The 15,811-nt window shown below is 46.4% G+C and overlaps 1 protein-coding gene across 1 annotated transcript; it reads left to right on the forward strand.

Annotated features, from left to right (window-relative positions):
• The first annotated feature begins 660 nt into the window (after positions 1–660).
• On the forward strand, positions 661–11,766 carry SERPINA4 (serpin family A member 4). The gene is made up of 5 exons (XM_081048683.1): positions 661–725; positions 2,951–3,595; positions 8,022–8,295; positions 9,137–9,296; positions 10,078–11,766. Exons 2-5 carry the CDS (start codon positions 2,968–2,970, stop codon positions 10,276–10,278), a joined length of 1,263 nt encoding a protein of 420 aa, XP_080904809.1. The 5' UTR covers positions 661–725; positions 2,951–2,967; the 3' UTR covers positions 10,279–11,766.
• The last annotated feature ends 4,045 nt before the right edge of the window (positions 11,767–15,811 follow it).

Raw genomic sequence — 15,811 nt, forward strand, 5'->3', positions numbered from 1 at the left:
CAAGGAGGGGTCTGGTCCCACCCCACACCACTGTTGCCCCTGGGATGCACTGTCCTTGAAGGCCGACACATGACCTATCAGCGAGTTCCATCACAGAACCGTGCAACTTTACAGCTGGAAGGCTCCTCAGAAATCACATAGTCCAGAAATGCAAACTGGAGGCACTGGGCAGGATCCAGGCCCCAGATGGGTCTCCTCTGGCTGCAGCGAGCTGAGCCTTTCCAGTTCCTACTCACTATTAGCCACCCTGGAAGCGGCCTTACCAGGTTCGTGAAGTCACTGCAGTTTGCTGTCCCTGGTCTGGTCCAACTTTTCATTTTGTAGGGAGGGCAGGTAAAAATTGGGAGGAAAGGGGAGATGAAAACCCAGAGAGGGGACCAGACCCACTAAGGGATTCCCCCTGATCCTCAGGGAGAAGCAAGTACCAGGCAAACCTCAATGCATAATAGAAACAAGAAGGGGTGAACCCTCTTGGGGTCTCCTGGGAGGGAAGAAGGGTTTCCCTTGGGAGGAGGAAAGCCAACTTCCAGTGAGGTTTTTCTCTGTGTAGGGATTCCATGCTGCACCTACCGGTCTTTTCATTAATAATTACCTAAATATGGAGGCAGTAGGTGGTGCTGAGAGGGTTCTCCAACTTTCCGGGCTTAATAAACCCAAGCCACATTCCTGAGCTATTTCTACAGCTCAGGCAGCTGCACGGGGGCCACTCCAGGGTGGACTGTGCCGTGAGTAACCCCCTGAGGGAGACCCTAAAAGGAGGACTGGGGGTTCTGGGACATAAGACTTTCAGTGCTAGGTCAGTGTAAGGACATCCAAACCTATAGAAAAATTTTATAAGAGTTTATTTGAGCCAAACAGACCTATGGAAGCAAAATCTTAACAGACTGAGAAAAGTGCTTCTGAAAATGACTGGTTGCAGTTTCCTTTATGCATTTGGAATTAAGAGAGAACTGAGGAAGATAAAGTGATTGTGAGGGGAAGTAAGGTGAAGATTGGATTACAAGATAGTTAACAAAGATTATGTGCTCCCTTGAGGGGGGTAAAGCTTTAGAAGGAGGGGTCAAAAAGTGGCATTTCAAAGATCTGTTAACCTAGATACACAGAAACAATGGACAGGGCTCATTTAAGGCAACAAGATAAACGTTTTCCTGAAGAAGTTACATGCGTGGGGCATGACTACCCATCATGACCTGCACAGTTAGGAATTTATGGTCAAATTACTCCGTGAGGTTACTTTCCGTCATTGGACTTGTCAGTTTTATTATAGAACCCTTCTTCATCCACAGCTAAAATGAGGAAAGTCCTGGGAAAACTGGGACAATTGGTCCCCCTACCTAGAGGTGACAAATCCTAAGGCTGAAAAGACCCCACACATGATTGCACCAACCTCCTCACTGCACGGATGGGGGAACTAGTGCCGAGGCCCCAAAACAGCGTCTTCCAAGGCTGCCCACAGCCTGGAACCAGGTCTTCTAGCTCCTAATTCAGATGCTTCAGGAGAGCTCCCGCCAGGGGAATGCTGGGGAATCTCGCTGTAAAGCTACAAAGAAGTATATGAGAGTTGGGGGCAGGGGAGAAGTTATTACGGGTTGCTTGTAAGCCATGTTGGGGGGAGCAGTGTTGAGTTGATGAATGAAGTGGTTCAATGTGTGTTTTTAAATGACCGTCCAATAGCTGTGCGGAAGACAGAGAGAAGAAAGAGCAATTAGGTAGCTACTACAGAGGTCTACGTCAGGGGGTCCAAAAGCCACAGCCCATGGGTCAATTCTGGCCTACTGCCTTTTCTTGTATTGCCCATGAGCTAAGAATGGAAGATATAAATATAAAAGTTTTAAATGGTTGGAAAAAAATCAAAGAAGGACAGCATTTTGTGACATATCAAAAGTGTATAAAATTCAAATTTCAGGGTCCATTAATAAAATTCTACTGGAACACAGCCACGACTGTCCACACATGCCTTGTCTGTGGCCACTTTCCAGCTCGCACAGCAGAGCTGAGTAGAAGCAACACGGATATGGTCCAGAAAACGCCAGCTGTTTACTAGCTGGCCCTTTACAGGAGAAAAGTTTTCTGATCCTTGCTCTGGGTGAAAGACGCGGGAGACTTGCATGAGGGTCACAGCAGTGGAGGGGCTGAGAGGTTGAAGGAAGAAGCTGTGGGATGTGCTGATAGATTGAAGCGGGGGATGTAGGGGTGTGGATGGAAGGCCAGACAGATGTTAGCGATGACAACTGGGTTTGGAGAACGAGATAATGGTAGGGCCACTGTAGGGGACAGAGCAGATTTGGTGGAGAAAAGTGGGAGTCCTGTTTTGGGCAGGTTGTTTTCGTTAGGAAAAGGGACCTATCCTATCCCTGTGACTTTGGGCAAATCATTTATTCAACTTCCGTGGTCTCATCTGTACATGGTGATAAGAATACCAGTTCTACTGACCTCTACCTGGGTAAGGGGATCAAACAATTGGCGTAAAATTAACTTGGTAAACTGTAAATCACTCCATGGAGGTGTGTGGAATACATGCTAAGATAACCTTTGGTGATTTGGTGGTGTAATGAGTCACTGGGCTAAGGAAAAAACTCCCCTTGTGGAAGGCACCCAGGCTGAGAGTTGGGAGACCTGTGTTCCAGCTCAGATACTTACTAGTTAGGTGTCTTGGTGAATCAGTTGGAGAGTCTCGGTTCCCCCATCTCTGTGATGAGAATGGGGTCTAGTGCCATGCAGAGCTCATGAAGATGGTGAATAAAATAAGATGGTAGACACAAGGCACGTGCCAGAGAATATCACTGTCACCACACACGTGGAGGGTGCTAGGTGTTTGCTAGTCTGTCATAAGCCCATCTGCAGCAGTTGAGGGTGTTACCACCTTGGCGCCCTGTCCCTTGTCCAACTTCTCTGTAGAGTTGGGTGTTCTGCTGTGGGAATTTCCTGGGTACTCTCTTTCTTCCTGTAGACCTGAGAGCTCAGAAGATGCATCTTCCCGACCACTTGCTCCTCCTCCTGGTTGGACTACTGGCCCTTTCTCATGATGGCCAAGGTCAGACAGACAGCCACCATCAGGAGGCTCCAGGCACAGGTGAGGGCTCTCCCAGCCTGAAGATCGCCCCAAGCAACACCGCCTTTGCCTTCAGCTCCTACCACCTGTTGGCTGCCCAAAACCCTGGGAGTAACATCTTCTTTTCCCCACTGAGCATCTCCACCGCCTATGCCATGCTGTCCTTGGGTGCCCGCTCCCACACCTGGACCCAGATCCTCGAGGGTCTGGGCTTCAACCTCACAGAGATATCCGAGTCCTACATTCACCTGGGCTTCCAGCATCTCCTGCACACTCTCAACCTCCCAGATGACAAGCTAGAGACGCGTGTGGGCAGTGCCCTTTTCCTGAGCCAGGACGTACAGCCCCTTCCAAGCTTCCTTAATGACACCATGACCTTCTATGAGTCCAAACTCTTCCACACCAACTTCCTCGACTCTGACAGCACAACTCAGCTTATCAACAACCACGTCAAGGAGGAAACTCGAGGGAAGATTCAGAACTTGGTCAGTGGGCTCAGCACAGACACAGTGATGGTGCTGGTGAATTATATTTACTTCAAAGGTAAGAGTCAACTCGTTGATAGATCCTATATCTTCCCCCCCCTTCCAATTTATTGATGAATTAAAGATTTTTTTAAAAAGTGTGCGCATTGGGCATAACAGGGTCAAACAGCCCTCAGTAGATTTAATGCTAGAATTTCAGATACTTAAGATTGTGTAGTATTGTGGTTTCCAGCTCTTCATATCTTTAGACATATTTTCTTAATAACAGTAATTTATAAAATACATTGCATCCAATTATCAAGAGTTGAATTGCCGGATTCATATGGAAGCTCTGCCACTTACCAGCAGTGTAAACAGGGAAGGTTGTTTGCTTGAAGTAAGGATAATAAGAGTCCCTGCTTCAAGGTTTTGTTTTGAGGCTCAAATGATGTCACATGTATGTATACACCTTAGAAGAGGGCCTAAGGGAATGGGCAAACTACAGCCCCTAGCCAAATCTGCTGGGCCACCTGTTATTGTAAATAAAGTTTTATTGGCCACTCATTAATTAGATGCCTCTGGCTGCTTTCACACCATGGTGTGAAAGATTATTACACATCTACCCAGCACTCTGGGGCTATATACACAAAGAGACAAGCAGTTGCTATAGAGACAGAATAACCTGCAAGCCCTAAAATATTAACTTTCTGGCCCTTTGCAAAAGAAGTTTGCCCAACCCCATTATACATACTCAATAAATAATTACTGTAACTATAATTACTCTAATGATAATGATACTCATTTTGAAAACCTTTAAAAATACATAAATGCACAAAAGAGAAAACAGAAATTGCCCATAATCCTAGCACCCTGAGGCAACCAATGTTTACATTTTAGCATAATTCTTTTCAGTCTTTTGTTTACACGCATATGTTAACACAGTTGAAATCACAGTGTGGGGACAATTTTGTACTGTGTGTATCAGTCAGGGTTCCATCTGTGGAACAAAGCCACCGGGAATGTTAAGGAAAAAGGGATTGTTATAGGAATTAGACCTTGCATGATCCTGGGAGAGGCTGGGGAGGGAAGGTCTGGAGGAAGAGGGAGGTAGGGGGATGGAGAAAAAGTCACTGCCGCAAGTGGACAAGTTAGAGCTTATCAGGAATCTATACACCAGACTCATCCAGCCACTCAAGGGGTCCCATGTAGGGGGAGCTTGTAGAGAGGCCCATACTGGGCACCTCGTGGTGCTTTGGGGGTCACTGTTTGTCAGCAGCACTAGAATTGGGACAACAAACTTGGAGGATGGCATGGATGAGGTGGAGCACACAGGGCTCCTCTGGGTCAGGCCAGTGTCCTGTCTACCCGTGAAGACCTTCAGCGAGCGGAGGCTGCTTCACATCTGCCTCTCGATCTCACACTTGTAATCAACTTGAATCCCACAACTAGGATTGAAAGGATGATGACTTTGGGGGAAAAAAAGTCCCGGAAGTACACATTGTTCCCCAATAAAGTCTCGTTCCCCTTCCCCAATAAAAAATAATAATAATAATAATAATAATAATAATAATAATAATAATAAAAGAATCTATAGGGAACAGATTCTAGGAAACCGTCCCAGACTGACAATCCAGCCAAACGGGTCATCACCTGCCTTTTACATGAGGAATTTTCAAGCACTGTTGAAAACTTTTTAAAAAAATCTTTTTAATTGTGCAATAACTATAAGTTCTTAGGAAGTTGCAAAAGTAGTACAGTGTGGTCACATGTACCTTTCACCCAGGTTTCCTAGATAACATCTTACATAACTGTCGCACAACAGCAAAACCAGGAAATTGACAATGGAGTAATCTACAGATTTTACCAGTTTTTGCATGCACTCGTGTGTGTGTGTGTGTGTGTGTGTGTGTGTGTGATTTTATGCTATGGGAAATTGTATTTAGATCTCACTTTAGTGGCTGCACAATATTCTTCTAACTCCATTTCTTTTAAAATAGAATTTAAATGTATAGTATATACCATCACCTCACCCAAAGTTCTGGCCAGAAATAATGAAGATTTATGGTGCTCTCTTCCTGAAAGAGACCTACTTCCAACTGGGTTAGTGTTCTTGGCAGAAAGAAGAGAGAAACAGAAACAGAAACAGAAACAGAAGGGAGGTGGAGATGTCCTGCCCTCTGACACATCTACCCAGCACTCTGGGGCTATAAATATAGCCCGAAGCCCTCAGTGTAGGTCCCATGATAAGAGCAGTGGAATAATTGTGGCTTGTATTTAGAACTGAAAAGCACCTAGAAGAATACAAACAAAAGATGTGCAGGATCTCTGAGGATAAGATTTTATTGAGAGATATTAAAGTAGACTTAAGTGAAAAAATAAACTATGTTCATGAAGAGGATGGTAACAATATCCATTCTCCTTCCCAATTAATCTAAATATTTAATGTAATCCCAATCAAAATTCTGACAGGATTTTTTTTCTTTTTGGTAGCAGTTACCAAGCTGATTCTAAAATGCATATAAGTGCAAAGGGCCAAGAATAGCTAAGATGAGAAAACTTGCCTGCCAGGGAGCAATATGAGGTGTGATCAAACAATACGGTGAATGTTTAAATAAAAAAGAGTTATTACAATAAAAGACTCATTGCCATTAATCTTCCTCAAAATACTCCTCCTCACTTCAAATACACTTATCCCATAGTTCTTGCCACTTTCTGAAGTTCTGGAAGTCCTCTTTCGTGAGTGTCTTTAGTTGTGCTGTCGTGGCTGCCTCGATGTCCTGAATCGATTCAAAACGTTTTCCTTTCCTGGTCATTTTGACTTTGGGGAGGATCCAGAAATCGCACGGTGCCAGATTTGGTGAATAAGGTAGAAAAGGAAACACCATAGTGTTTTTATTTGCCATATACCAGAAGTGATGTGTGACATGGAGCCTTTCCATTGTGACCAAAAACTATGGTGAATGCCGCTGCCAAGTGCCATCCAATGGAAAGGCAGGGATCTTCACTACGGGAAGGGATGCATTGAACCTTAGTAATAGTGTGTGACAACTTTCAACTTGTTTGATGAAGTCGGTCGGGGGTGAGCTATGGTTGAAAGAAAGTGTGTTTTAAAGTGTGCTGTAAATCATCCTCCATCATGACAATGCTCTGTGTCACACATCGCTTCTGGTATAAGGCAATTTCTGTCAAATAAAAACATATTTATGTAACTTTACTAACAATTGTCACCCCGATAAACTTTAATTGAAAAAAAACAAAAAAAATTACGGTGTTTCATTATCTACCTTATTCACTGGATCTGGCATTGTGCGATTTCTGGCTCTTCCCCAAAGTCAAAATGACCATGAAAAGTAAATGTTTTGAATTGATTCAGGACACTGAGCAGCCACGACAGCGCAACTAAAGACACTCATGAAAGAGGACTTCCAGAAGTGCTTCAGAAAAGGGCAAGAACAATGGGATAAGTGTGTTCAAAGCGATGGGGAGTGTTTTGAGGGGGGTTAATGGCAATGTGTCTTTTACTGTAATATTTTTTTAATTTAAACTTTCACCATATTGTTTGATCACACCTCGTACTTATTATAACTCTACGTTCACTTAGACTATATGGTATAAGTAAACCAATGGGACAAATAGAGAGAGGCCAGAATAGAGCCCAGAAGTGGTCCCTCGAATAAATGAACGTTTGATATTGGTCAAAGCTGGCATGACAGAGCATTGGAGAAAGGATGGATTAAAAAAAAAAAATGGTACTGAAACAACTAGGTACTCATATGGGGAAAAAATGGTTTTGATTCCTCTTTCCCACCAATCATAAGTATTTACTCCAGATCAAGTCCAAAATGCAAAAGGTAAGACTAAACTTCTAGAAGATAATGTAGGAGGCTATCTTCACGAACTGGAAGTAGGGAAAATTTTTCTAACCAAGACATGGAAGACCTAACCATAAAGGAAAAGACAGCTATGGTCAAAGATTTCAATCACTAGAAGACACCATGATGTGAGTGAAAAGACCAGTCAGTGAGGGAGAAGGTATTTGCAACACACATAACTGATATATAACTAGTATTCAGAAAGAACCCCTTAAATCACCAAGAAATAGCCCTACAGAAATACAAATAGAAAAAAAAAAAAAGAACTGGCATTGAACTAAAAACAGACGACATCTGGTTGGTCAATAAACATACAAAAGGTTCCTTGACCTCATCTTTAACCAAGAAAGTACACCTCACAATCACAATGAGCTTCCACCACACAAACAAAAAAATGTAAGTGCAGTAATTCTAAGGAATTAGAGAAGACATAAGACAACCTTACTGAGATTCTCTGGGATCTCTCAATTTCGAATCTCAATGAGCCCTGGAGATCCACTCCCCAGGCACATCAGGTTGTGAGTGATCTAAATAGACACACTGAGGACATGGCAAGATGGCATCTGGGTGACGGTGGGGGAGGCATTCCCTGGCTGGAGGTCCACGGACACCATCTCTCCTTCTTCCCTTCAGGTCTGTGGGAGAAACCATTTAACCCCTCGAAGAATAAGCTCGAAAGCTTTTATGTGGATGAGAATACTTCCGTCAAGGTACCTATGATGTTTCAAGACAAGCACCACCACTGGTACCTTCATGACAAATACGTGCCCTGCTCTGTGCTGAGGATGGATTACAAAGGAAATGCAAAAGCCTTTTTCATCCTTCCTGACCAAGGGAAAATGAAGCAGGTGGAAGGGTTTCTGACTCCAGAGATGCTGACAAGGTGGAACAACTTGCTCCAGAACAGGTAATCAGTGAGCCACGTGGTAATCAGCACTGCCCTTCAAATGGACGCTTCTAATGAAAACCAGTGCCCCAAACAGGGGGTGAATGCCAAATTATGGAAGAATTCTTATTTGCTCTAAGACAGCCCATGTCTTATTTTTTTTTTATGTATTCATTATTTATTTCCTTAAATAATGAACTCTCCTATTGCATCCCAAATATGATTTCACCCTCATCAGTGAAAGGAGAACCAGACTAGGAGTTAGGAGTCCTAGTTTTAGATGTAGCCCTTGTACGCACAAGCCTTGGGTGAAGTGACATTGGCCCTCTGAGGATCTACTCCTGTACAGTGGAGGGGTAGACCTCCAGTCCAGATGGATGACTAAACTGGCATGGAGGGGCTTAAGAAAACTCCATACACTCACCCCAGGAAGTAGCAGGGACGTTTCCTATCACCCTGGGGCTTCCTCAGTCCCGCATAAGGATAGAAAATTCACCCAATTCCTGTGGCACAGGAATTTGAGCCAAAGATGTCATCTGGTCCCAAACAATTGAAAACCTCAGGTCTGCAACAGAGACTTGCATCTCTCTGGGCACCTGGTACGCACACAGAAAACACCCCTGCTGAACATGAGCACCCAAGGGAGGGAGGTCCCGCAGACAACAGGCCCCGGGACAAAGCAGCCTGACCTTAAGCCACCAGGCACACTCATGGGAAGGATGCAATGAGCAAATGGTTACCTGTGGCGATAGAACCCTGGTGGAATGAAGCCAGCTAGGGAGTGCAGTCAAGGAGAGCACAGCCTGGCAGCGATCCCTGGTTTGTTCTGGAGTCCAGTGTTTTAACCCAATGCCTCTTTCAGGTCATTTTACAGGAAGCTCGAGTTGCATTTCCCAAAGTTCTCCATTTCCGGCTCCTATAACTTAGATCAGATTTTGCCCATGCTGGGCATCAGGGACTTGTTTTCGCGGCAGGCTAATTTGTCCGTCATCACCACAGAGCAAAACCTGCTGGTGTCCAGGGTAAGTCACCAGTGGCCATCAACACCTAGACGCTTCAGTGGGAACTTCTGCCCCTCGGGAGTTGCTGGGTGTTGGGTGCTTTCCCTGCCACCAAGTGAGGTCTCAGAGGCTGAGTCTGTTCAATCAATCATCCACAGGCATGGACATCCACGAACTAAGCACCACGCGCTAAGGGTGGCATTGGTGCTGGGGATGCCATGCCCACCCAGTCCCTATCTTCAGAGAGCACTCCCAGTCTCTTCGGGGAGACAGTGCTCCATAGGTTGTGGCCACCGAGAGTGACAAATGCAAGGCCAGAAACAGAGGAAGGACACAGATGCAGCAGGCTTCAGTGCATGTGTATCAGAGAGATTTCTTAGGCGAGAGAAAGGGACCTATGACTTCGGCTAAAGAAGACAAAAGTCTACTAGAGGGCAGAGCCTTGGGATTGAGCGTTTGAATTCCAATTCCACCTCTCATGGCATTAGAGGGTTACCTAGTCTCTGGATGTGTTTTCTTTGTCTAGAAAACAGACAAAATATGTTGACCTCATCCAGTGGTTTTGAAGAGTAGAAAGAGCCCTGGGGACAGAGTAAGTGTTCAATTCACGGTAGCTATCACTATTGTATAAACATGAGGTCATTAGCTCAACAACCCACCCAGCATAGAAATTCCTGCTGTGAGATCCCCAACAAGGGTCTTTGCATGCAATGAACCTCAGTATTGATCTCCGATTCGCCTAATCTTGCCTAAACCCTTACTCATGTTCTCTCAGAAGTAACGCTTGTGATTTCTCTCCCAGAGTTTCCACAAGGCCGTCCTGGACGTGGACGAGGCTGGCACCGAGGCTGCAGCGAGCACCAGCGTCTCTGTCACCTTTCTGTCCGCCTCATTCAATCCCCGAGTCATTTGGTTCAACCGGCCTTTCCTTGTGGTGATCTTTTCCACCGATACCCACACCATCCTCTTTCTGGGCAAGGTTGTCAACCCCATGAAATCCTAGCCCTCCCAGAGCTGCAGGTCTGCAGGAAGACGTGGCCTGGAGGGCTGGCCATGAGCAGCTCTGCTTTGGAGTGGGGGGTGTAGAAGGTGCCAGGAGTCCAGGCAGAAGCTGTTGGTGAGGGCGAGTGAAGTAGGTGGCACCGGATGGGTGTGGACTGGACACTCAGCTCTCCAGGTCTGTGTGACCTCGGGCAGATCATGTAATCTCTGAATAAGTGTCTGCCCCAGAAAGTGTGAGAAGTAAACAAACTGGTGACCATAAGGAGGTGGCTTGGTGCCTTGTACATAGCAAATGCTGAATAGATGCGTTCCTTTCCCATTCCTCTGAGGTTAGTCCCGCACTCCCCTGGCATACCTGGTCCACATGCGAGGTGCTCCAAGTTCTTATGGGTTGGCAAGGTGTCTGCGGGAGGTGGAAGCGCTCTGGGCAACCAGCAGCCTCTCAGGCAGGGTGGCTGCCTTGTTCCAGTGGGGGCGCTCAGAAGGCCTTGGCAAGGAGAACACTAACCAAAGAGCTGCCACAGAGACCTGGTGAGGAGGCTCCGTGAGGCGGGCAGCCGCCCGGGTCACATAGACACTGCCCCCACCTGTGGCCATGGAGATGTGGCCAGTAGACTGGATGGCCGTGCTCATGGGATACACTGCATGGTCAAGAGTCTCACACAAGCCAGAAAGAAGGCATAGGCCTCGGGTAACTATGGCAGTGGCTCTGCCAGGGTGATGTGTGGAAGTGAGGGCCTGGTACGATGAAGGGGAGAAAAGGGGGGAGCAGTCGCCCTCAGTTCAGCCTTGAGAGTGATGCCTCCGTATTCTGACTAAGCTCATCCCTCTCCTGCTCAAAAGCACTCAAGGGCTTCCTGTTGCCTCCAAGTGAAGTTGAAACTCCTCTATGTGCAGGGACTCCCGATCTGGTCCCTGGCGGCCTCTGCTGCCTCAGTCCCTCTTCCTGCTCTCAGTATCCAGTGATATCAGTCATGGATAGTCTTGCTATTCTCCCAGGACGCCCATAGCTTCTTGCCCCTAGACCTTTGCTCCTACAACTCCCTATCGCCCAGAATGCTCCCTTCCCCGTCTCTGAGAATCTGCATTCGGCCAGGCTCTCCCTTTAACGCCTCATCCCTTCCCTGAGGCAGACTGTCACCCTACCATCAGACATGGTTGGCTGATATTCATGTCTGCCCCCCGACCCCAAGCCCCAATTAGGCAGAACACCTGGAAGGCAGGGCCTTGTTTACCCCAGTATCTGGCACCAGTGCTGATCGTAGGGTCTGATGTGTGGCTGAGGCCCAATGAACATTTGGTGAATGAAGGAGTGAATGAATGAATAAAAAAGACTGTGTCCTGAGCAAGGTCACTGAGCTGTTTGCTTTGCCTCACCACCCCTGACAGGTCCGTGGAATTGATCGGGTAAATATTTAGTCCCGCTCCTCAGATTTCAACATGGCTTTTTGGAACATTAAAAAAATAAATACATGAAAAGACTTCATGCAGGACACCTTGTCCCCTGAGAGTGAGACCTGGGCCTCCTTCTCTTCCTGTTTGCTGCTCTCCCACGGAGTCTATTGTTTGTGGGGCCCTTGTGATGGCACTTGGGAGGCACACTTCTTTGGGACCAGTGTTTAGCACTCAGAGCAACTGCAGTAGTGGAGAGGGGAGGATGGACGTGGGGTCCCCTGGAGGTACAGACCTGGGAGCCCCCGGCTCTGATTGAATGTGGTGGGCGAAGGCAGAATGGGATTCATTCCATCCCTAGCTGCCTAGGAAGTTGGAGGTCCCTTGTCTAAGAAGGGGTAGGTCTAATATGAATAATAATAGCCCCTGTGCTGCGAGCTTGTATGGTGAGCACAGCATGGTGACAAGTACGTCCAGAGACATCAAGAGGCCTCAGAAAACTGAGTATAGAACTTGGGTTTTAGAGCCAGAATGCCCGAGTTCCAATCTGCACACCAACAATTACTGAGTGTGTTCGTTTCTTAGTGTCAGAACAATAACAAACAGAAATTTATGTCTCACAGCTCTGGAGGCCGGAAGTCCAAGATCAAGGTGTCAGCAGGGCGGGTTCCTTCTGAGGCTGGTGGGGAGCCCCTACCCCAGGCTCTCCCCCAGCTCCTGGGGCAGCTGGCAGTCTTCAGTGCTCCTTGGCTTGTAGGTCTCTGCCTTCCTCTCACATGGCGTTCTCCCAGAGTGTGTGTCTGTGTCCAGATTTCCCCTTTTTATAAGGACACCAGTCATACTGGATTAGGGCCCACCCTTCTCTAGAATGGCCTCATCTTAACTAATTACATCTGCGGTGACCCCATTTCCAAATAAAATCACCTTCTGAGACATTGAGGGTTAGAACTTCATTATAATGCCATGGGCTACCTCTCTGTGCCTCAGTTCCCTCACCTATAAAATAGGGATAATACCACCTAATGTATTACTATGGGGATGGTGCACTTTGTTTTTCTTCATATCAGTGGAAAAATAAATCTATTATGACCTATTTGGTCCATTTAATATTCTGACCCCTGGCCCTTTCCATGCTCTCATCCCCATTGTGATGGACTGAATTGTGTCCCCCAAAAATTCATATGCTGAAGCCCAAACCCCAATGAGATTATATTTGGATACAGGGACTTTGGGGAAATAATTAAAATTAAATGAGGTTATAAGGGTGGGGCCCTAATCCCATAGGACTGGTGTCCTCAGAAGAGGATGAGACCCCAGAACTCTCTCTCTCTCCCCTCCCCCACCTCTTCCCATATGCACAAAAGGCCATATGAGAACACAGCAAGAAGATTCCATCTATAGCCCAGGAAGACAGATTTCACCAGAAACCAACCCTGACATCACCTTAATCTTGGACTTCTAGCCTCTAGAACTATGAGAAATAAATTCCTCTGGCTAAACCTGAAGAAAAGACTGAAGAAAGTGAGACATTATTGTCAAGCTGCCAAATTACCAAAATCAGATAGATTGAGATATGAGGAACTGATTCTATTCTTTTTTTTAACTTGCCTGGGAACTTAAAAACATCTGAACTTTCCAGTCCTGCATTCATGCCTGGATGTATATCAGACCTCCAGATAACCCTCTGAAGACTCCCTAAAGGGCTAAGGAAAGAATGCTCAGTTATCAAGACCATCTGACATCCAGTACCCAGACCACCTGACATCCAGTACCCAGACCACCTGACATCCAGTACCTAGACCGCCTGACATCCAGTACCTAGACCGCCTGACATCCAGTATCCACACCACCTGACATCCAGTATTCAGTCTGACTGACATCTAGTACCCAGACCGCCTGACATCCAGTACCCGACCACTGGTCCTCTGGAGGATGACCATCTGGGACCAATCCAGAGGCTCATTGTGGAGGACAGATTCATCTCAAAAACATAATTTTTTCTATAAGAACTCTTAGCTTTTCTTTCTTCTTCAAAACACTCTGGATATTGCCTAGTTGTGTTTGTTTGTAGTTTGCAAATCCTAAAACCCTTGAAAAATTATTTATCATTTATTTCTAGCCAAAGCCTCCAGACTCTTTGTGAGTTTGTTCAACAAGCCACCCAGTCTGTGGTAGTTTGTTATGGCAGCTCTAGCAGACTAAAACATGAGGGTATCATGTTCTAAGAAGCCCTCAAACCTCTCCCTTCAAAATTTACCCATCCTCCAACCCCATTCCTTCAGGACTCTTTCTGAGTAGCAATGTGGAGTCGGGTTGCTACAGACATCCCCCCAATTTTGAGATATTCCTTAAAATGCAAGCTTGAAGACATGAATAGCACACACAGACTGGAGAAGGCTTTTAGTATCTTGGTTACTTCCATCTTCCCCAAGTACTTTCGCCTGGGACATATTCTGGGCTATTGTTCTGGTTTCCTGTTGCTGCTGTAACAAATTATGATGAACTCAGTGGCTTAAAACAACACCGATTTATTTTCTTACAGTTCAGGAGGCCACACGTCAAAATAGGACTCACAGGGACACCATGAAGAAGTTGACAGGGCTTTCTTCAGGTGTTCCTTGGCCCATGGCTTCACATCACATTGTCTGTTCTGTTTCCATGACCACATTGCTTCCTTCTGGCTCTGACCTCCCACCTCTCTCTTATAAGGACCCTTGTGACCACATTTAGGACCCACCTGAGTAATCTGTGATAATCCCCCAACATCCTTAACTTAGTTACATCTGCAAAGTGCTTTTTGTCGTATAAAGTAGCATTCACAGGTTTAGGGTATCAGGACATGGCTATCTCGGGGGTGGAGGCTAGTCTCCCTTCTACCACAGGTGTGTAATAATGATTTCCATCCTATAGAACAGGGGTGTCCAAACTGCGGCCCACGGGCCAACTGCAGTCCGCAATCCATTGTTAATTGGCCCTCAGCAAATTCCAAAAATATATGTAGTTTACTTAAATAAACCAGGTGAGGCAATACGTACTTCACCTCGAGTGAGTGGCCGGCTGTTTGTGTATTTCACCGCATATGGCCCTTGGTAAAAAACATTGAAAAAAGTTTGGACAGCCCTGCTATAGAACATAGTCTAGGAATCTCTACGTTATGAGATAAAGGATTCTTGCTTAGGTCACATGGCACAATAGAAACAAAGCAAAACCTAGGCAGAAGGGACCCAGCTACCCCCTTGTTAGTGCCTTTCCTCATTAGCTGTGTGCTGATTACCTGGAGTGGTTGGGCTGATTACCTAACCACTCTCAGCTTCCATCTTCTCACTGACTTGGTATGGATGCGAGCACCCACCTTCCAGGGCCTTGTGAACACAAAGCAGGCACTCGATACTTGGTAGGGACTGTGTTTGTTTCTAGACTGAGGGCGTGCTGAGGATCCCCTTTGCAGCATTGTTGTAAGCGTTCAAAGAGAAAACGGGCCATAAACAGACCTAAAATCATGGAGAAAGAAAGGGAACTGTCTCAGAGGTTGTAGAGAGACCCTGTTTGCTGAGCATCAAGAGCATTTCCCTTGGGAAATGCCTGGTCCTCTGTCTCCTCTGCCAACTCCACACCCCACTTGCACCCCCACAACCTTCTGGCTCATGGCTACACACAGTGTACCCCAGTATTGGGAAGCCCCAGGCGTGGGCACTTGGGAATGAAGGGTTGAGCCAGCATCTTGGAAATACTCTTGAAAGTGTGGGGCTGAGTTCAGGAGCTCCACTTTCAAGGTAGAAAAGGACAGTCGAGCTGACCCCACAGAAATCTTAGCCCTTTTTTAAGCAAAGAGCACTGGCCTTGAAGTCAGAAGCCTGGACCCTCAGCCCCACTCCATCCCAGCTTTGATGCAGGACTCTGAAAAATCCCTTCATCTTTCTGAGCCTCAGTTCAGTTGCTGGCACAATAAGGGGGGGTTGTTACAATGATCCCTTCATTTCAGTCATCGTGAGACTCTCTGGACCCCTCCAATTGCCACGAGAATCTGGCCGGTGGGTCCATGAACACAGTAAGCACGTAGGCCTGTGAGGAGCTTGAATTCATACCCCACTCCCCAGGTCTACAGCAAATTGGCTGCAGGAAACAAAGGGATCAGCCTGGCG

The sequence above is a fragment of the Rhinolophus hipposideros genome (assembly GCF_964194185.1).
Source record: "Rhinolophus hipposideros genome assembly, chromosome: 5".
In the NCBI taxonomy this organism is placed as follows: domain Eukaryota; kingdom Metazoa; phylum Chordata; class Mammalia; order Chiroptera; family Rhinolophidae; genus Rhinolophus; species Rhinolophus hipposideros.